This window comes from Ovis aries, chromosome 25 (assembly GCF_016772045.2).
Source record: "Ovis aries strain OAR_USU_Benz2616 breed Rambouillet chromosome 25, ARS-UI_Ramb_v3.0, whole genome shotgun sequence".
Lineage (NCBI taxonomy): Eukaryota > Metazoa > Chordata > Mammalia > Artiodactyla > Bovidae > Ovis > Ovis aries.
The window spans coordinates 24,327,568-24,349,661 of NC_056078.1; the positions used below are offsets into that span (position 1 = coordinate 24,327,568).

General features: G+C 43.1%; 1 protein-coding gene across 3 annotated transcripts in view; it reads left to right on the forward strand.

The window, feature by feature from the left end:
• The first annotated feature begins 11,411 nt into the window (after positions 1-11,411).
• STOX1 (storkhead box 1) overlaps positions 11,412-22,094 on the forward strand; it is a 67,174-nt gene continuing 56,491 nt past the window's right edge. For 2 of the 3 annotated variants that reach the window (XM_042241169.2, XM_042241168.2), the window contains exon 1: positions 11,412-11,819. In XM_042241169.2, the coding sequence (XP_042097103.1) occupies positions 11,510-11,819 (310 nt within the window). In that variant the 5' untranslated portion in view covers positions 11,412-11,509. Of the gene's footprint in view, positions 11,820-13,702; positions 15,390-22,094 lie in introns of those variants that run through there. The other variant, XM_060406853.1, reaches the window with a different exon arrangement.

A 22,094-nucleotide genomic window follows, 5' to 3' on the forward strand; every position in this document is an offset into this window, starting at 1 on the left:
CATCTAAAGAGACAAAATATGAGGAATTTCCATGCTGTGTGGTTTATGATCATTCTGAATTTTCAGATTCAAGATAAACCAAAACCAAACTTGGCTTGGGTTTAGTTTGCTAGGATAGATTCTCCTTTGCAAGGGTCATATAAGGGTTTGAAACGTTGATACAGCAGTTATTAGCCTGTGAAAGTGTTAGTCGTTCAGTCATGTACAACTCTTTGTGACCATATGGACTGTAGCCCGCCAGGTTCCTTTGTCCGTGGAATTCTCCAGGCAAGAATACTGGAACGGGTAAGCCCATTCCCTTCTCCAGGGAATCTTCCTGACCCAGGGATCAAACTCCGGTTTCCTGCATTGCATGCAGTTTCTTCACCAGTCTGAGCCACCCAGGGAAGTCCCAGTTAGTAGCCTATGCTTCAGCAAAGAAATTGATTGTGATTTTTGCCATTCTAAAAGTTAGAAAATTCAACCAAAAACAATGGAAAGTTATTCCTTTGTGGTCCCCAGATAAATAATGAAGGGTTTAATATTTCACATTATCTGGCCTCAGTAAAACCCTCATACTCACTTAAATTGAACCTAGCCTCTTAGTATTTTCAAATGCAGCTCACTGGTTATCTTTAGCCTTTTTATCTTCCTTCAGGCAGGGAAAGAACAGAATCTACTTCCAACATATAAATATTTAATGTTCATTCAGTTTCTTTCTTAGACCCTTTGAAAGCCAGTCCCGAACTACACAAAGACCACTTGCTGTTTCTGGCTATAACATAAATATTTAATTAAAACCTACTTTGAACCATTCTTCCTTAAGGTATAAATTAAGTACACTAGCCTTGGGCTGCACTTCTGCCGTTTCCCAAATCCATCTATTATTTAATCACAGGGTTTTTACCAGCTTTGCAAGTTCAGAAGGCATTCACCTGGCTGTTGGAAATGTTCTAGGAGGTGAGTTTTTAACCTTTCAGGTAGTGCTTTCAAAATAGAACCAGTCAGTCTGGCTATTATGAATAATGCTACCATGAACATTGATGTAACAAGTTTTTGATTTATCTTGGGTATATACCTGGGAGTAGAATTGCTGGGTCATCCATTGAGTTTTTTTTCCTGTTAATACATATATTTAAAATACTGCCCCCAGTTCTATTAACATGATGTACACCACTCTATTTAAGGTGTACAGCATAATGACTTACATGTATTGTGAAATGATTACCGAAATTATTTTTTTAATTTAAAATTTTTGACTCTACTGTGTGGCTTGCAGGATCTTAGTCCCCTGACTGAACCCATGTCCTCTGCAGTGGAAGCAGAGAGTCTGAGCTACTGGATCGCTAGGGAAGTCCCATCTCAATAATTTCAGTTAACAGTCTTCATCTCATATAGATAACAAAAAGAAAAAGATTTTTTCCTTGTGACGAGAACTCGTAGGATTTACTCTTTTGCACAACTTCCCTACTGTTATAACTAATATAGATAATATGATTAACATGGGGGTTGAAGATACCCCCAAGGTCTAATAGTTATTATTAAATGGGAAGAATACAGAAAAGTTTGTCTATGCCATCTTCTTGATACTAATATTTTTAATTTAAAATGTGATACAGTATGATTCTATTTTTCCCAACTTGTTTCTGTCTATATTTACCTAAAACAATGTTCGCCCTGTTAAAGATCGTTTCTGGATGGTAGAATTTCAAGTTAATGTTTTTCTTTTTGTACTTTAAATTATGAGGTATGTCATTTTTCAGAAATAATAGAGGCATTCTTTAAAAAATAAAAAGAGTGTGGTTTGGAGGAATATTGGGACATATTAATGTCCCCAAAGAAATGTCTGAAACCTCGTGTGTGTTTGTATGTTAGTCACTCAGTTGTGTCCGACTCTTTGCAACCCCATGGATTGTAGCCCACCAAGTTCCTCTGTCCATGGAATTCTCCAGGCATGAATACTGGGGTGGGTTGCCATTCCCTTCTCCAGGGAATCTTCCCAACCCAGGGATCAAACCCTTGAAAAACCTAGTAAATCTCCTTTCTGAGTGGTTATAATCCGCTTAAAAGAATTTTTCTCTTATCCTCAAGTGTGATTTACCTCTCTTCACCATTTGGCAGTTTGAATGTCCAAGAGGGATAGTTTATTGGTTTAAAAAACAATTCTTGGCTTCAAATTCATTTGAGGAACATGGACAGTATGGGTGTATGTGCCCTCTTAACAGTCAAAATATTAATATAATAGTATTACAAATATTATAAAACGCTACATTGACATAAACCATGACATTGTAAATGTAGTGATTGCCACTGAATTGTTCATTTTAAAATAATCTTGATTTATTTAGAATAAACAATTTATATTATGTGAATAGCACATCACTTTTTGAAAATTAGGAATTCTTCCGAATAACTATGCAGTCTCCAGAAACGTTTTTTTCTTTAATGAAGTGATCCATCAAAAGGTTTTAAGAAGTAAGCTCTGCTCATCTTATTAAAATATTACAGTGTGCACATAAACATTTATTTACAGTAAAGTTTTAGGCAATCTAGTACAAAACAAGATTGCCTATAAAAGAATATTTTCACTTGTAAGAAATGCATTTTGAAAACTCACTGGCCCTTGGAGGTGGGTCAAGTGGAAAACCTAATGGAATTCCAAGGAAGCTGATCACTACACATGGCTCTAATAAAGTTTTGCCATAAACATCTGTGGGAAATCTGAGAGTAATCTTGTGGAGGGATATTAAATTTGCAGGGCCTGTTGGCTGTTTACCCCTGTAGTGTTAGGTCCCCTTGTGGTAAATGAGGTAAATTCTTGGATGCTTTTTCCTAAGGAGTCTAGAGAGCTCTAGGGCTTTGTAAGAAAGGCTGCCTTTCACTTTTTAAGCCCTGGTTTGACTCTAACCAGGTTGACCTTGTGACCTTGAATTGTTTGTGTGAAATGAGGTGGAGATCTCAGTTCTGCCTTAAGGAAATGCCTTTCACATAGAAATTGGCACTAATTGGTCTCCCTGTTGACAGGGTTAGCTGAGAGGCTCATGATTAAATGGGCAGTGAGAACAGAAACTAAATCCCCACCCCCTCAGCTCAGCAAGTCGGCCGGACGACAAGCAGGGGCAGCTACCAATTCTCCCCTCTTCCAGCAGCATCCAACATGCAGAGCAACTGGGTTGGACTGGGAGGCCTACCGTTTGTGCACTAAGAATACTTTCCATATGTCTGGCCCTGTTCTGTGAAGCAATCTTGACATGAATAGAGCTCTAAACCAGGATTCTGCAGTCTTCTGTAAAGGGCCGGAGAGGAAATATTTTAGGTCTTGCAGACCATACAGTCTGTTGCAACCACTTAACTCTGCTGACAAGAGCAGCCATAGAGAATGCATAAATGAAAGTGTGCTGGTGTTCCAGTAAAACATAATGGACAACCCAACATTGTAAGTCAACCATGCTCCAGTAAAATTTAAAAAAAGTAATGACTATAAATTTGAATTTCATTTAATTTCCCCATCAAATATTATTTTTCTTTTGCTATTTTTTTTTCTTCAACTATTTAAAAATGTAAGTATCAGTCTTAGCTTCCAGGTCATACTAAAACAAGCAGTAGGCTAGATATGACCCACCATCCATAGTTTGCTCATCTCTGCTCTAGACTTGAGTATCAAAGATCTCTCTCACTTTCTTGGCTCAGACACTTAACTAGCTATGGACCCTGTGCAACTTTTTAACTTCTGTGGCCCTCCCTCAGATTATGAAGTGTTTTGACAGGACAGATGAAACAAAATTCCTTTTAGCTATATTATTAGATTTGATTCCATTACAGAAGAGGAAGTCAACCCAAGCAATGTTATTTTATGTATGTGGAATGGAAATTAGTTTACTTAAGGGAAACAAATCTTAATGTATCCTCAGTTTGAATCTTTGTCCTAATATGAGGAACAATGTCACAGCTCTGATAGTAAGATCAAAATTTGTAGTCTCCTGAGAAGGAAATGGCAACCCACTCCAGTGTTCTTGCCTGGAGAATCCCAGGGACAGCGGAGCCTGGTGGGCTGCCGTCTGTGGGATCACACAGAGTGTGACACGACTGAAGCGACTTAGCAGCAGCAACTCTACACAAAGGCTCATTCATACCACTTATATTTTTCCAGTGCTATTCTCTCCTATTGTTGTTTTTTTGGTTTGTTTGGTTTGGGTGAGTGAAGAGAACACAATGCCAGAGATTACTAGAAAGCAGACATTTTTCTCCTTTAAAGATGTTACTTAAAAATATTAATTTTTTTTTTTTTGGTCTTACTGGCAACTGTATTTTACAAGCACTCAGCTACTTAGATGTACTTTTTTGTTAGAGGTGATGACTGAGGGTTAGTAGTAATTTTTACTGAAGAGCAGAAAAGACAATCACCAATTTATTCAACGAGTAGACATACATATCTAAAGGTGAAGATATTTTAAGAGCATATTTGTTTCTTCATAAATCACACTTCACGTGTCCCTTCATTTGTCCTTTTGTTCTTAATATCAAATATCCAGACAGTGTTTGTATGTCATGTTACACATTCAGTTTGTTCAAGGTGTTCAGTAACCCAAATAAGGCCCACACTTTGTTGCTTTGGTTGGCATGTCTCTTAAGTCGTCTATTTTTTAGCGGGGGAGGGCTTGCCATGTGGTATGTGGGATGGGATCGAACCCCTGCCCTCTGCACTGGGAGCGTGGAGTCTTAGCCACTGGACTGCCAGGGAAGTCCTTTTAACCTCTCCTCCCCTGCTTTGATTTTCTTGTCATGAAAAGGAAAACATCAGATTGTAAACTACTTGAAATAATGGAAATGCGTCCTTTACGGTTGTATCCTCCTCTTTATTACCCAGGGCAGTGCCTGGGGTTCAGCAGGCTCAGTAAGTGTTTGTTCTTGTATTATAGATGCTTCTATAAAGCTTCATGTTTTATTCAGTTCCTCTGTAGAATGTTCAGTGAGTTACATCTATTTAGGCCTAAAGCAGGGTTGATTGGTACCAACTTGAACTAGTTCTCTGGTACCACACTTTTGTTCTTTATCATCTTGTTCCTTGCTTTTGAGCAGGGCTATGGGGGCATTCTAGAGGATACATAGATGAATAAAAGGTAATCCTGGATTCCTGCTTAAACAGCTGGTAACAGGTAGACAGACTGTCAGAATGGGGAAAGCAACACTTTGTTTCACAATCCATGACGATTTCAGTGTGAGGGAAGTTAGCATCCTTCTTCCCCATAAGAAAGCAGAGAAGAGAGACTTGTACCTAAAAGGCAGGGGCCTCACTGGAAACAGTTCATTTGAAATCTGGGCAACTGGAGTGAGGACAAATTTTTTATCAGATCTGCATGTAAATAGTAGGATACCCAGGCGGCACAGTGGTAAAGAATCTGCCTGCGAAGCAGGAGACATGGGTTTGATCCCTGGGTTGGGAAGATTTCCCTGGAGAAGGAAATGGCAACCTGTTCCAGTATTCTTGCCTGGAAATTTTCATGGACAGAGGAGCCTGGCAGGCTACAATCCATGGGGCCACAAAGAGATACGACTGAGTGCACACACAGGCAGTCTCCTTTAAAATGCATGAAACTGAATTTGGCATCTTGCCTTAGACCACCATACTTTATTTTTTGGTGTCAGGGAAATAGTTAATCTGATTTTCCATATTTCAAGTAATAGGAATTTTGCTGACTGGCTTTGGCTGCAGGGCACTTAGTTGCTATGCCTTTTTGACAGATTGCTGTTCCAGCTTTCTTTCCAGAAGTAATATTTTCCAGGTCTGAGACCTGCCCTCTGACCCCAAGTTTAATGGGGAGGTGGAGTGATGGAGTCGGCTCATTTTGGTTAGAAAACGTATTGGTTTTAATGGACCCAGTGCAGAAGAGCCAGCTGCCTTTACTTCCTTTAACTCAAAAATTATTGGGGCTTCTTTTTAATTGCAGAATTTTTTGAGAGTATAGAGAAGCTCATAGAAAGAAAAATTGCTTGTAATCTGTCTACAAATAATTTTTGTTAACATAATGATAATTATTTCAGTTGTTCTCTCCCCAAACAAAAATGGGATTATGGGGTGTTTTAAATGCTTTATGGATATTAATTCCTTTAATGAAGTAGGGAAGGGCAAAGTGATGGAAAGTTTTGTACTGGTTCCTGACAAAGATGTTCCTTGACCAAAGTATACAGTCCTTTATGAGCCCTGTTTTTAAATTTTTATTTATTTATAGTATTTTTAAAATTTTTATTGAAGTATGCTGCTGCTGCTGCTAAGTCGCTTCAGTCGTGTCCGACTCTGTGCGACCCCATAGATGGCCCCCTACCAGGCTCTGCCATCCGTGGGATTCTCCAGGCAAAAATACTGGAGTGGGTCGCCATTTCCTTCTCCAATGCATGAAAGTGAAAAGTGAAAGTGAAGTCGCTCAGTCGTGTTGACTCTTCGTGACCCCATGGACTGCAGCCCACCAGGCTCCTGCGTCCATGGGATTTTCCAGGCAAGAGTACTGGAGTGGGGTTGCCTGATAATGTTGGGTTAGTTTCGGGTATACAGCATAGTGATTCAGTTGTACATCCGTATGTATATTTTTCTCCAGATTCTTTCCCATTATAGGCACTACAAGATACTGAATAAGTTCTCTGTGCTATACAGTAGGTTTTTGTTGTTTCCTTTCTCAGTCCTCTTTTTGACTAGGCCCCAAATTGGGCCTCATCTTAATCTTCTGCCTGCCTTGCCCAAGAATATTGTTAAATCAGGTTAGTATAAATCCTTCAACTGATCAAGTTCTGCATCCCCCACCTCGATGTATAAATCCTCAAGGTTTAGCAAGGCTTCCTCATCCTTGATGTCTCCTATCAGTAATTTTCTACCCACTGACTTCCTCACTCTGCTCCTTGGCAAAAATCCCCAGCTTCTTTGCTGTCTTTGCAAAGATGGACAGCTATCTTTGCTATCTAGACTTTGCGATAGCCTTGGGCAAAATTTTCCTTACCATTTTAACAAGGACCGGAAGAGTTTTTTGGTTTTTTAAAAATCATTTCTCACATCAGAATTATGGAGTTTGTGGTATTCTTAGCCTCTTAGTGTTCCAAGCTAAGGATCTTTTTTCTCCAATCTTTTTTTGACCTCTTGCCATTGAGAAGATAAAGAAGTGAAACGTTTAAAGGCAGGCTTCCCTGGTGGCTAAGTGATAAAGAATCCACCTGCCAATGCTGGAGACGTGGGTTTGATCCCTGATCCGGAAATATCCCATGCCTGAGCACCACGACACTTGAGCCTGTGCTGTAAAGTCTGGGAGCCACAACTGCTGAGCCTACATGCCCTAGAGCCCATGCTCCACAACAGGAGAAGCCACCACAATGAGAAGCTAAAGCACACCACAACTAGAGAGTAGATCCTGCTCTCTACGACTAGAGAAAAGCCTGTGCACGAACAAAGACCCAGAGCAGCCAAAAACACATAAATAAAAACAATTTTAAAAATAAATGTTTAAAGGCAAATCTGAATTAACTTAGGGATATCTGGCCCTCAGGCTCTTTTTCATCTCTTAGGACCTCATTAGGCTCAATGATCAGAGAAGGCAATGGCACCCCACTCCAGTACTGTTGCCTAGAGAATCCCATGGACAGAGGAGCCTGGTGGGCTGCAGTCCATGGGGTCGCTAAGAGTAGGACACGACTGAGCGACTTCACTTTCACTTTTCACTTAAATGCATTGGAGAAGGAAGTGGCAACCCACTCTAGTATTCTTGCCTGGAGAATCCCAGGGACAGAGGAGCCTGTTGGGCTGCCATCTGTGGGGTCGCACAGAGTCACGACTGATGCGACTTAGCAGCAGCAGCAGCAGCAGGCTCAATGATTACCGAAACTGCATTAGGGTTTCTACTGTTGGGAGTGAAGGTGGAGCTGTAGAATTGTGAAGCAGCAAGGTACTCCAAGAAATCTCTCAGGTCAGTCAACTGTTCTGGTAACTCAGTTTACAGACAAAGCTACTGTGGCCCAGAGTCTTGCCTAAATAAAACAGCTAGAATAAAGGTAATGTTTTTTCTTTGAAAAGAAATGGCATTAAGTGTCTTTCCCCTGCTCCCACTTCCTTTTTTCTGTCCTGAGTCATCACAGTTGCTTGGGAAAGCCTTACATTTTCCTTTGGGAAATGGAAACAAAAGTCTGTATGGCTTTTCTCCCCCCCCTCTGATAAAGGAAACAAATGTGTTGTAGAAGCAGAAATGGTCATAATAAAGTGAATCCAGATATAAAATGCTCTCTAAATCAGCCTAAAGTGTCAAGGCTTGATTTTCTGAGTTAAGGGGAACGAACTTCAACTTGATGAATTTTAGTGTGCAAAAAATTTTGAGGTAGTTAATACTGAGTATAACGTGTGTCATAAAATGACTCCAGAGAAACAACTGAAGTGCAGGTGCGTGGGACCTGGGTGCATGTTCCTTGAGGCTTTGACCTCAGCACTGACTGTTGGACACCAAGGTCTTCCTGTGATTCAAACTCAAATCAGAATGCTTCTGTGTATGGTGGTGACACCAGGCTAGCAAGAAAAACAGGGTTATCCTGGATCAAGCACTAGTTAAATTAGATTTGATTCAGATGGAACAAATCTATGCCCCAGGTACTGGGCTATATGATGGGTCACAGAGATGAATCAAGCAGAAGCCTGGCCCTCTCAAGTTGCCTAAAGAGACAGGTAAGTAAATATTATAACTTTTAACACACAGGTATTATGAGAGGGTTAACAAAGCTCTAAGTACAGATTTAATTTTCCTGGATGTGTCACAGGTTTTATGAGCTGGCCTTTGTAGTATACCACCTGATGGAAAGGGGAGAGGCCTTCTAGGCAGAGGAAATAGTGTGAGCAAAGATGTGGAAGCATATTTGGGAAGGTGTGTAATTTTGAGTAGCTGCAATCCTTGGTGTGGATTGGAGGAAGAAGGCAAGGATGCAGATGGAGGACAGGCTGGAATCGGGGTGTGAAAAGCACTGAATCAGGATTATTGAACTGAATCATCTGTCCTAAGATAGGACAGACACCAGGCAGATGTGAGCATCCAGTGACCCGGTTCATCTTTTCTGGCAATTATAGTGTAAGCAAGAAGGAATCTGTCACCCTTCAGTTTTCTAAACCAAGTAAGCTCACAAGATCCATTTGCCAGAGTTGGCCTTGTCTTGACCATGTTTCGGGAGGTCTACTCCTTAGAACTGTCACAAACAAAAAAACTTAGGGGTTTACATGATACCCAGAAAACGAGGAACACAGAGCTTGATATTTTTCCTGGGGTGCTCATTCAGTTACCTCAGCACCTCCTGACACCGAGTACTGATGTCAGTGTCACTGGCCCCAGCAATGGGCTTGACTGCATTGCCTCCGAGAGCTTGTCACTGTGGTTCTCAAGGCTGATGCCTCAGAGTGTAGTCTCTACACGTAACCGCAAGTGTCCCTCGATATAGGGTGGTCCCATAGTGCCACTCCCTCAATTCAATCAAAGGCACTAGCTTCCTGTTCCCTTCTCTCTAGGATAAGCCATCTCAATCCTCCTAATGGTCTTGAAGCCCCAAAACTCTACTGATCCTATGGTCCTGTCCCATGAAATGCCACTGTGTTTTTGCAGACATTAGCAAATTAAGTGACCTAAATCTTTACAAAAAGTAAAAATGGGAGACACAGTGAATGTGCTTTGAGACTCTGGAGACATGGTCTTTCTAAGGTGGGATTGTACCAGCAGAATTTCAGGCCTGATGAGGTGGGCAAGAGAGAGATCATCAGGAAATAGGAGAATGGAAAAGTGAAATGCATTGTTGGCAGTCATTTGCTCTGGAGGGAAGATGGGACTCAATAATATGACCCCCTTTCAGATGGTTAATTCTGAAAATAAAACTACACATGTCAAATTCTCAATACAGTTCTAGGTAGAGTGAGTTGAGTGTAAACGGAAATTATCATGTCATAGATACTAGAAATAAAGAGATATCATAGACACTGTCATAGATGCTAGATATAAAGATTAAAGTCATAGTTCCCCAGGTTGGGGAACACAGTAATGTCATCTCTCACAACAGAGAGGAGGAGCTTGGCTATGCAGACAGACATTTAGTTCATTTGGGCTCTGTGCTGTATTTATCCATCTATCCATCTCAGACAGAAAAGAAATGTGAGATGGTTGTCTCAGGTTTGCCTGCTTATTTAAACTGAAAATTGTGTCAGACTTAATTTGTCATAGGAAGCCCTGACTTGGAAGTTGTCTGACACCACTTCTTACTATTTGTATGACCAGGAAGTGCTTCTGAATCCAACCTAGCTTCAGTTACCTTATCTGTTAAAAACAGAGAGAGGGAGAGATACGAAGAGAAGTTAACATGGAGTTGTGAAATTAAGGCCTCCAGCATAGTGTCCAATACATGTTAGCTCTAGCTATTAACAACAAACCCCTATCATTTACTGTGGTAATGACTCACTAGGAGCAAGGTGAAGATTATCTCAGAGTATTGTAGTTGTTACTGATAACTGATAAGCTGAGGGAGTGGGAATCTGGACTGATTCCCAAGTCTCCTCAAGCCCCTCTGCTCCCTCTTAAAGTGCTGATTATAGACTGCCCTTCCATTCCTTTCTGTTCTTACCCCCAGGAGCTCTCACCCAGGGCAACAGGATTCCAGGATTCCTTCTTTCCCCTCAGCATCTGAACTGCCCCCCATGCTGCGAGGCACTGGCTGGAGTCTTTCCGTACACTCCTGGAGATTCTTGTCCGAATCCCCATCCCAACCGAGGCCTGAATCCCACGGATTTCACTACAGCCCCTCGCCAGCCAATCGAGATGGAGCCTCTGGATCATTCTTTTTCCCTTAACACTTCAAGTGAATGGGATAACCCAGGAGAGGGACCAGACACTAGAACCTCAGAAAGTCACGAAAAAGGTTCTTAGAATTGAGTCCCAACTCCTTATTTTACTAGAGAGTAAACGGAGGTCACAGAGGGAGAGTAACTTACGCAAACTGATTAGAAGCAGACGGAGACCTAACTCCTGACCCGAGGGAATTCACCCCTCGTGGCGTCTTCTTGGGGGCGATCTCCGGGCTCTGGGGAACCCTGACCTGCCCTTCGCGCCGCAGTTAGAGGGAGCTTGGTTCCTCGGGAGCTGCGGGCGCCCCCCGCCCACCGGTCGGGTAAAGCCCCTGTGACGGCCCATGGGGGAAGAGGAGCTCGGGTTGCCGGGAAGCAGGGAAGTGGAGAGTCCCCCGGAGTGGGAGTTGGGGGATTGGGTTGGGGTATGGAGAATGACCTGGGAATTCAGCACTTGGAAACCCCTATTGGCTGCCTCTCGGGTGAGAGCAGTGGCCGTTCCCAGGCTGCACGTTCCGCCCCACCCCCTGCCCGGCGCTCAAATCGACCCCGCCCCCTGGAGCCCCGTTCCCCCGGCAGCCGGCGCGGCGCACAGTAAGCCGATCCCTCCCGCAGACCGCGGCCACCAGCGCACCGAAGCTGCGGAACCCGGCGATGCGCTAAGCTGCGGGCCCTGGCCGCCGAGGCAGCATGGCCCGGCCCGTGCAACTGGCGCCGGGTTCCTTGGCGCTGGTGCTGTGCAGGCTGGAGGCGCAGGAGGAGGCGGAGGGTGCGGAGGAGCCTGGCGGGCGCGCTGTGTTCCGCGCCTTCCGAAGAGCCAACGCGCGCTGCTTCTGGAACTCGCGGCTGGCGCGCGCCGCCTCGCGGCTGGCCTTCCAGGGCTGGCTGCGGCGCGGGGTGCTGCTGGTGCACGCGCCTCCCGCCAGCCTGCAGGTGCTGCGCGACGCCTGGTGTCGCCGGGCCCTGCGCCCGCCGCGGGGCTTTCGCATCCTGGCGGTGGGTGAGTGCGGGGCCGGGAAGGGAGAGCGTCAGGCGCGAGCTGCGGGACCGAGCCCTGGCCTTTGGGGCGGAAACTGGCGGTGGAGGGTGTGGGTTTGGGAGCGCAGACAGTGGCTGGAGAAGGACTGTCTTGAGATGTTCCTTCTTGCTGGGACCCAAGAGCTTCCACCTTCAACAAAACATGACTAGACGAGCCCTGGGCCAACTTTAGGGTGTCTCCATTCCTCAACTCTTTGAGGCAGTGAAGTGCACAGGTTCCTGATCGAAGGAACTTTCAGTCTGGAAAAGTGATGTTTTAGGGAGAGAGTTTTAGGGCCCCGGGAGCCGGAGCTGTGCGGTCAGGAGACAGGGGCCTCAGCCCCAGCTTCATGGGTGGAGGTGCTTAGGAAATGTACACCAGGAGCTGGCCAGAATCTACCGATTGTGAGCTGGCTGATGTTTTGTTTGTTTTGTTTCAAATTACACGCTTGGAGCGGACAACAGGCTGCGGTTTTCACGCCCTGCTGTACCGGGTGTGTGGTGGTCTTGGCACAGAGCCTAGTGGAGGGTTTGGGGTCGTTAACTGCTAGGGAAAAAGAAATGACAGTTGGCGTTTTGGACACATCCCATCCCATTAGCTAAATAGGGAGAATTCTTCCTTTCCAGTCTTTTCAGAGTCCATTTGTTAGGAGACAGCAGCTTTTTGCTTGTGTAAAATAGCTTCTCATTAAGAACATAAGCCGCCACATCACTGAGTGGTCTCTGGTACCCACTAAACTCATGTGAGTGTCAGCTCCCTATAAACAGCCTGGTTCTGTCTGCGTTTATGTGGGGCTGTACCATTTGATGGTGTGCTATTGACAAGTCACCAGTTGTTCCAGCCCTCAATTTTGACTCCTGCGGAAGAACCCCTCTCCTTCTCAGCCCATAAATCATCCTCGGAAGAGGAGGAGGAGAACAAGGAACAGCAATAAAATACATTTGTTTTAGTTCCCAGGTGTAAGGGAGCAAGACAGCATGAGGTCCTTGATGTTGTATATCATCTGCTCAGAGGCGATGTCTCTACACCCTAGGCCAGTGAGGCTTCTCGCCTCCATGCATCCAGTTCTGTGTGGTACCTCCACCCACCTCCACTGTTCTTCCCTTCATTTGCAAAGCCACATACACACATTTCATCTCCTTTTACTAGCAGGAATGAGTAAAGAAAATAGGTTTCTGGCTTTGATAGCGGTGAACCAAGTAGCCAAGCCAAAATTCTCAAAGGGGAAGGGGTCAGGCTGGATGAAAAGCTCTTTTCAGTCCTGTGTCCTCCCTCGGTTTTTCTGGTTTGAATTAGCGGCTGCATTCTCTGGTTCCTCCACCGCACAGAGCATATTGCAGAGAAGGAGTGGATGGGGTTGGGGTCTGGACCTGAGGGTGAAATAGGGAGGGCTTGTGCTAAGCCAGAGGTAGCTGAGATGCTGCCACCTGGGGTGTAGCCAGCAGCGGTGAATGCTGGTTCGTGGATTGACCCTGTTTGCTGCCATCTGAAAGACGCTTTGGACAAAGTGTACATATCACCAGGTACTCTTAATTCTCCACCCGTCAGATGCTGCCTCATCGCACAGTTCAGGATATGATGGACACTGTATTCTATGGAGTGTGCAGCAAAGTGGTCTTTACTCTGGGTCATCGCCCCTGATGAGGGGCTCTTGGAGGGAATAGTTTTGAGGTTATTTAACAGAATATTGATAAGAATTTGAACATAATTTGTACAAAACCACCTACTGGGACATTTTGAGGAACAAAACAGGGAAGATCTTATTTGATGCTGGTCAGTGGATACACATGGGGAGAGAGTTTGTTTTAAATGTATTCACTAATTACTAGTCCAATTTGGGAGTCCTTGGGTCAGATTGCAGAGAGGAGGCATCAAGGCAGCCCTTGGGCCACCTCAAGAGTCCCAGAAGGTGGTGAGAGGAGTGGATTTCTCTCAAAGATATTGAAAATTTCAGTGCACTTCCCTTCACAAGTCTGGCAGCTCTGGCTTCCAGAAGCTAAAATGAACTACCAGGAAGGCAAGGAAGAACAGCTGAGATCTAATGCAGGTTTTCACTCCACTCTCAGTACCTTGTGGGAAAGAGCAAAATGTTAGAAAAAGACACAAAGAATCAATTTGGTCAGATCAGTTTGGTCTCTTTGGCATAGATTTTTCATTGTTTTTTGTTTTTTTGAGGTTCATGTCTTCCTATGTAAGGGGTTCCCTGGTGGCTTAGCGGTAAAGAATCTGCCTACCAATGCAGGCGACGTGGGTTTAATCCCTGGGTCCAAGGGAGAAGGAGTCCCATGGACACAGGAGGCTGGCGGGCTATAGTCCATGAGGTCACAAAGAGTTGAACATGAGTTAGCAACTAAACAACAACTCTTATATAAGAGCATCTGGGCTTAAGAAGTGTTGCTGACCAGCTCAGACAAAATGCAGGGAGGCAAGGAGGAATGGCCCTCAGTTTTATAAGCCCGCTGTGCTCCATGGGGCCTTCTCCTAGGCTTCCAAACCTGGGGCTCATGGTGGCCTTGTAAGATTTGAGGAGAGATTGCTGTGGCCAAGCAGACAGCAGACAGAACCCCAGGGACAGATTTGAATTTAAGGCCTGCAGCAGTTTGTTTCTCCCATGTTTTGTGTATCTTCTTTCTCTATTCACTTTCTCTACCCCAGCTTTACTCTGGTGAGAAAAATAGTTTCCAGGCTGACAGTATTTCCCTAAGGGGCCAAGGGTCTTTATCAGGATAACCAGGCGCTAACTCTTCTTTTGTGCTCTAGTCCTCAAGTGTTTTCTGTTTCTGTTCTTTTTTAAAAAAATTAGCAGATGACCTTAACAACTGATGGATTGAGCTCTGGAAGCTTCCCAGAACTGCAGGTGGTAGAGATCGGGGACACCTGTGTTTGTTTGGATGAATCAGTTCTTACTGGAGGACCACACCCACTGGGGAGTTGAAAGGTTAATGATGGCCTCCTGGGGGAAGAGAGGGGTGGCCACTTGGCCAAACCAGTTTGTTTTCCGAAATTGATAGTTGAGGTATCCCAACTCTTTCACACCCAGTGTGGCCTTTCATCTTTTTCACTGAATGAGAATGAAAATAAGAATGCCTGTGGGGACTTCCTTGGTGATCCACAGTGGTTAGGATTCTGGGCTTTCACTGCTGTTGCCAGGGTTCAATCCTAGAAACCAAGATCCTTCAAGCTGTGCAGCACTGCCATAAAAACAAAACAAAAAAATGCCTGTGGCTTTTTCAAAATACCCGCTTCATTAATGTATTCATATGCTAGGTACTGTCCTAGTTTTGTTTTTGTTTTTTTCCTGTTTTAGTGTACATTTTACTCAGAGTTGAATGTGTTCAAGGAGAGAATGGAGTCAGCCTGTGTACTTCATATTTACTTCAAGAGGGGAGAGCTGAGTGGGAGCCTGTGTTCTGGAAGCTGGCTGGCTCACACAGTCTACATCCCACAGGGACAGATGTGGGCACTGCAAGACCTGATTCTTGCGAGTCTGATTCAGCTGGACAAGAGAATCCTGGTGTGTGCTTTGAAGGGTCCTAAAGATCAGGCTGTCAGGTTGGTGAAGGGGAGGTGATGGGAGGACTTTCCCACCTCTCCTCATGTCTCTCTTACCTGCTCCTTGAAACATCTCTGAGCACAGAGGTATCAAGGTAAAATGACAAGTGCTCCTTCTGAGTAGAGTCCAGCCAGTAATTTATGCTAGGTGTAAATTTCAAACTCTATTCTGGGGTCTTATTTGGGGGAATAGTTCAAGGATATGTAGGCCCTGATGGTACAAGAGTTGGGCAAACATCAGAAATGTTCTGACTTACTTTATCTGATTTTGGGAATGGTGGGGGGAGGGTTATGGAGAGATGGTGAGGAGAAGGAATGGTCCAACTCCTATTCTTTCTTGTTTCTGGAGTCCTGTCGTGAATTGGCAGTAGGGCCTTTTGTTGGGTTCAGTAGCTAATGGAATTTTTAGATGAAATTAACAGTGAAATTCCCAAATTATAAATGTAGCATTTCATGCATTTTTCATATAATATACATGAGTGTAACCCAAATTTCCAAGAGTTTGAAAAATTACCATGACCCTAGAAAGTTCCCTCTGCCCTTTCCCAGTCAGCTCTGCCCCCACCCTCAGAAGTAACCACTTTTCTGTGTAAACCATAAATTAAGTTTGCTTGTTCAAGCACTTCACATAAGTGAAATCATAGACTATATACTTTTGTGTGAGGATTCTTCATTCAGCCCAATGTTTCTGAGATTTATCTCTGTTGCATTATTAATTTGTTCCTTTTTATTGCTCAGTAGAAATCCATTTTACTAATGTCAATATATCACAGTTTATTCATTTATCCTTAGATGGACTTCTGGGATGTTTCCAGTTTATGGCTAATATGAAAAACCTTTATGAATATTTCTGTACACTTTTTTAATGCTTTTATTTCTTCTGGGTCCTTACTTAGGAGAGGAATTGCTGACTCCTTAAGTAGGTTATGTTTAGTTTTCTGGCACCTTTTCCCAAAGTGTTTGTACCATTTTACACTAATTTTATATTCCCCAAAGACTTTCTCCAGTGTTTTCAACTATAAGTTTTATGGTTTTACATTCAGGTCTATGAGCCATTTTATTTATGTGAGTTCCCTAGTGTCTCAGTTGGTAAAGAATCCGCCTGCAATGCAGGAGACCTGGGTTTGATCCCTGGGTTGGGAAGATCCCTTGGAGGAGGCCATGGCAACCCTTTCCAGTAGCCTTGCCTGGAAAATCCCCATGGACAGAGGAACCTAGAGGGCTGCAGTCCATGGGGTCACAAAGAGTCAGACACGACTGAGCGACTAAGCACAGCACACAGCACGTGAATGGTATGAGGTGTAGTTTGAAGGTTTTTCTTTTCTTTTTGCATATGGGTGTCCAGTTCATGACAGTTTGTTGAAAAGACTAACCTTTCTCATTGAATTCCATTTGCAACTTTGTGGAAAATCAATTGAGTATATATGTCAGGGGCTATTTCCATTCATCTTGAGTCTGTCCTTTCACCAATACTATACTTATTGTACTTTATAGTAAGACTTGAAATCAGATGTTGTGAGTCCTCCAACTTTGTTCTTCCTCAGAATTGTTTTGACTACTCTAGGTTCTTTGTTCTTACACATAAATTTTAGAATCAGTTTGTCAATGTCTCTCAACAAAACACACCTGGAATTTTAATTGAGATTGCATTTAATCCTGGTTTTCCTCAAACTGTGCTGGTTTTAGAAATGATAAGTCTTGCATCTTGGGAACCCCCCCTATCCCGGGCAGACTGGGATGCTTGGTCAATCTTATTTGGGGAGAATTGACATCTTAACAATTTATGAACATGGTGTATCTCTGAGTGGTCTTAATTTGTCTTGGCAGTGATTTGTACTTCTAAATGTTTAAGTCCTAAATATCTTTTGTTAATTTATGTCCCTGAAAACAATTTTGGATTCTATTGTAAATAGAATTACTTTAAAATAAACTTTTTATTTTGGAAAAATTTTTGATTTACAGAAAAGTTGCAGAGTTTCATATTCATTACCCAGTTTCACGTAATGTTTTACCTTACTTTAAAAGAAGTTGAGATATAATTCCCATAACATAAAATTAACCATTTTAAAGTGTACAATTCAGTGGGTTTTAGTATATTTACAGTTGTACGATCATTCCCATTATCTAATTCTAGAACATTTTCATCACTTCCAGAGAAACTCTGTGCCCACTAGCAATATCTCCCCATTCTCCCCTTGCCCAAGCCTTTGCCAACCAGTAATCTACCCTCTACCTTTATGGATTTGCCTATTCTGGACATTTCATGTAAATGGAACCCACACAATATGTGGTCTTTTGTGTCTGGTACATTTTACTTAGCATAATGTTTTCAAGGTTCCTTCATGTTATATCTTATGTACTTAATTTTTATGGCTGAATAATATTCCACTGCATGGATGTATCACATTTTGCTTATCTACCCATCAGCGGATGGTTAGTTGAGTTGGTTCCACTTTTTGGCCACTGTGAAGAACACTATGAACATTTCTATGCAAGTTTGTGTGTAGACTTATATTGTTATTTTTGGGTAGATCCCATTTGGTTATTTTTTAAAAATAATGGATGGGAAATTGTTTTATTATTTGATTTTTTATTTTTTGGTTGTGTTGTGAGAATTGTGGGATCTCAGATCCCCAGACCAGGGAGTGAACATACTTCCTTGGCAGTGAGAGAGCCAGGTCTCTAACCGCTGGACCACCAGGGAGTTACCCATTTGATTATTATTTTTTGAAATAATTTGTTTCTCTAATGAGATTTCTAACGTGTCCATTACAAGTATGTTTTCTTTTCTTAAAAAAATCTTTCAGAATAGCTATACCAGCTTCTTTAAAAATCCTTGTATCCCCATATGGACCACCAAAAAAAAAAAAAATTCCTTGTAATTATACCATCTCAGTCATCTCAGGATCAGTCTCATTGGTTGCCTTTTCTTTGGAATGGCTCACTTTGTTTGTATTGTCTAGACATAGATTGTATCTCTGACATTATGGATTGTCATTATGGATTATATCTCTGACATTATGAGTCATATGCTGTAGAGACTCTGGATTATTATTTGCCTCAGTAGAGTTTTTTTGTTTGTTTATCAAGCAATGATAGGGCTCAATCTCTGAACTCTGTCTCCCCTGCAGTAAATGGCAGGTTGAAATCTCTTAAGGGAGGCTGCTCGTGCCCTCTGCATGCATAGTTCATAGTTCAGTCATGAGCTTATATTTAGAATTTGGGGTTCCACCTCCATGGCTCACTCCTTTTCAGCATCACTTTCTTGCTGTTGTAGCTGCTCCAAAGTGGCCTTAGATTCTTTAATCCAGTAAGATCGGCTTTTGGGTTTCTACCATAGTTTCAGTCTCCTGGCCTGGCTCCTAATGTAGCTTGCCTTTAGGTGAAGGGCCATAAAAAATGAGAAACTTGTGTATTGCTGTTTCCTTCTGTGAGGACTGCCCTTCCAGTTTCTACTGATTTTGGTTGCATTTCAGTACTTTCAAGTTAAAGTTTTTATATTTTGTCCAAAGTTTATGGTGGGTTTTTGCAAGAAGGTTGGTTTAATAATATCTTGTCCACCATTATTAGGAACGAAAGCTCATTAATGGGTGTTTTTAAGTCCTGCCTTTTTCTCTTTTAAAACATCATGACCACAGAGAAAGTAATGGTTATGACAAGATCATTTAGTGTTCGTCGCTCAGTTGTGTCCAACTTTTTCTATCCATGGAATTCACCAGATCAGAATACTGGAGTATTCCCTTCTTCAGGGGATCTTTCCTACCCAGGGATTGAAACAGGGTCTCTTGTGTTGTTGCAGACAGATTATTTAGCCAGTCATCAAAACAAAGGGCTCTGTTCCATCTCTTTTCTCTCCCAAACAGACCTTGGTATCCAGTCTTTTATAGCTTGATGATTATTTTTCTCCTGTTTAGTAGTAACCTGGAATAACTCTGCCCACTTGGCAGACAGGAAATGGAATGAATCAAGCCTGTGATGTGGCTGGTATTGTTTGGGTTTCTTACCTTGAGTTTCTTACCTTCCTCTCTATTCACCACCAGTTCCTCCAGGGTTCCTGTAAAGACTGGGAATTTTCACCAGCCAGTGCCCTGGCACTCACTCTCCCTGTGAGCCTGTCAGATTCCTACCAGGCCTTTGGTTCACTCCAAGGTTTGGGAAATAGCAGAAGCAGCTGCTCTGACCCTGCTTTTTCTCTCATTTCCCTTTCTACCCGGGATCTTTCTTTCTGTTTTTCTGGCTTTGTTCTGCCAGATGTTGCCTTTTTCCTTATTCTGCGCAGGGGCAGCTGAAGGGTTTAGTCTGAAAGAGCCAAAGGGCTCACAACAGGGTGTCTTGTACACACATTGCTGTTATCAAGCTGGATGATCTGAATGTTGCATCTGGGTACTTAATGAGTGTCCTTGGCTTCGTGTTTTGATTTGGCAACAGGTGGATGAGAGGCAGCACCTCTAGTGGCCACCGTGTATGTTGAGGTCCAGTGGGATTTAAAGTGCCAACTTGAAAATCAACTTGGATTCCTCTTCCTTCTGCCTCATCCCCAGCCAGTATGTCACCAAGTTCCATGAGGCTTACTCCTTGGTGTCTCTCAAACCCACCCCTTTCTCACCATTTCCACTGCTACAGCTTTATCCAACCAAGATCCACCATGTCCTACCTGAATTATGGCTCCAGCTTCCTCCCTTTTTATGGTCCTGTCTACTGGCTGGCCCTGGACACTCCAGTTCATTCCCCATCCTCCAGGTGGACAGATTGTCAGCATCTAAACTGCAGATAGATTCTGCTCTTTATCTGCTAGAGTCCCTTCTGCTTTTCTTCTTATCTTTTCAGGAAAAGTCCAGAGCCTTTAACATGTGCTGCAAGGCTCTCTAATCCAAGTCTAGCCTGAACTCCCCCCCCTCCCCAGCCCATCTCCCCCATCTTCTGAGAGGTGCCTGCCTTTCTTTATCAGTCAGGGATCAGTCAGAAAAACAGAACCACTGTGAAATATATATTAAGAGATTTATTACAAGGAATTGGCTTTGCATGATTGTGAAGGCTGGCAAGGCAAGTCTAAAATCCATTGGTCTGGCCATCATGAAAGGCAGGCTGGAACTCTCAGGCACACGCCTAGGCTGCTCTGCATAAGTGGAATTTCTTCTTTTGAGGAGCCTCAGTTCTGCGCATAAGCCTTTTCAACTGATAGAAGCCTAAATTGTCAAGGATCACCTCTCTTATTTAAGTTTTATTGACTTTAATCACATCTATAGTTTTAAAGAGAAGCCTAGATTAGCATTTGATTGAACAGCAGTATCTATAGTCTAGCCAGCTGACATATAAGACTAACCATCATTTCCCTTCAGCCAGGCTTGGGCACTGTGTTCCGAACACACTGGGCTCTCACATGGGCTATCTGTGCATGCCGTTCTCCCTGGGGTGCCTGAGATGGGTGTTCTTTGTTGTTGTCCAGTTGCTAAGTCGTGTCCGACTCTTTGCAACCATGTGGACAGCAACACGCCAGGCTTCTCTGTCCTTCATTATCTCCCAGAGTTTGCTCAAACTCATGTCCATTGAGTCAGTGATGCCATCCAACCATTTCATCCTCTATTGCCCCCTTCTCCTCTTGCCCTTAATCTTCCCCAGCATCAGGATCTTTTCCAATGAGTCGGCTCTTTGCACCAGGTGGCCAAAATATTGGAGCTTCAGCTTCAGAATCAGTCTTTCGAATGGATACTCAGGGTTGATTTCCTTTAGGAGTCACTGGTTTGATATCCTAGCTGTTCGAGGGACTCATAAGAGTCTTCTCTGGCATCACAATTTGAAAGCATCAGTTCTTTAGTGCTCACCCTTCTTTATGGTTCAACTCTCACATCCATACATGACTACTAGAAAAAGCTTTGATTATATGGGCCTTTGTTGGCAAAGTGATGTCTCTGCTCTTTTAATATGCTGTCAAAATTTGTCATAGCTTTTCTTCCAAGGAGCAGACGTCTTAATTTCATGGCTGTAGTCACTGTCTACAGTGATTTTGGAGCCCAAGAAAATAAAGTCTCTCACTGTTTCCATTGTTTCCCCATCTATTTGACATGAAGTGATGGGAATGGATGCCATGATCTTAGTTTTTTGAATGTTAGGTTTAAGCCAGCTTTTTCACTCTCTTTCAGTCTCATCAAGAGACTTTAGTTCCTCTTCCCTTTGTGCCATTAGAGTGGTATAATCTGCATATAGGAGATTGTTGATATTTCTCCTGGCAGTCTTGATTTCAGCTTGTGCTTTACCCAGCTCAGCATTTCTCTTGATGTACTCTGCAAAGAAGTTAAATAAGCAGGCTGACAATGTACAGCCTTGACGTACTCCTTTCCCAATTTTGAACCAGTCCATTTTCCTTGTCTGGTTCTGTTTCTTCCTGACCCACATACAAGTTTCTAAGGAGGCAGGTAAGATGGTCTGGTATTCCTGTCACTTTAAGAATTTTCCATAGTTTGTTGTGATCCACACAGTCAAAGGCTTTAGCATAGTCAATGAAACAGAAGCAGATGTTTTTCTGGAAATCCCTTGCTTTCTGTGTGATCCAACGAATGTTGGCAATTTGATCTCTGGTTCTTCTGCCTTTTCTAATGCCAGAATGTACACGTGGAAGTTCTCAGTTCATGTACTACTGAAGCCTAGCTTGACCCAATTGTATGATAGTTTGAACATTCTTTAGCATTGCTCTTCTTTGGGATTAGA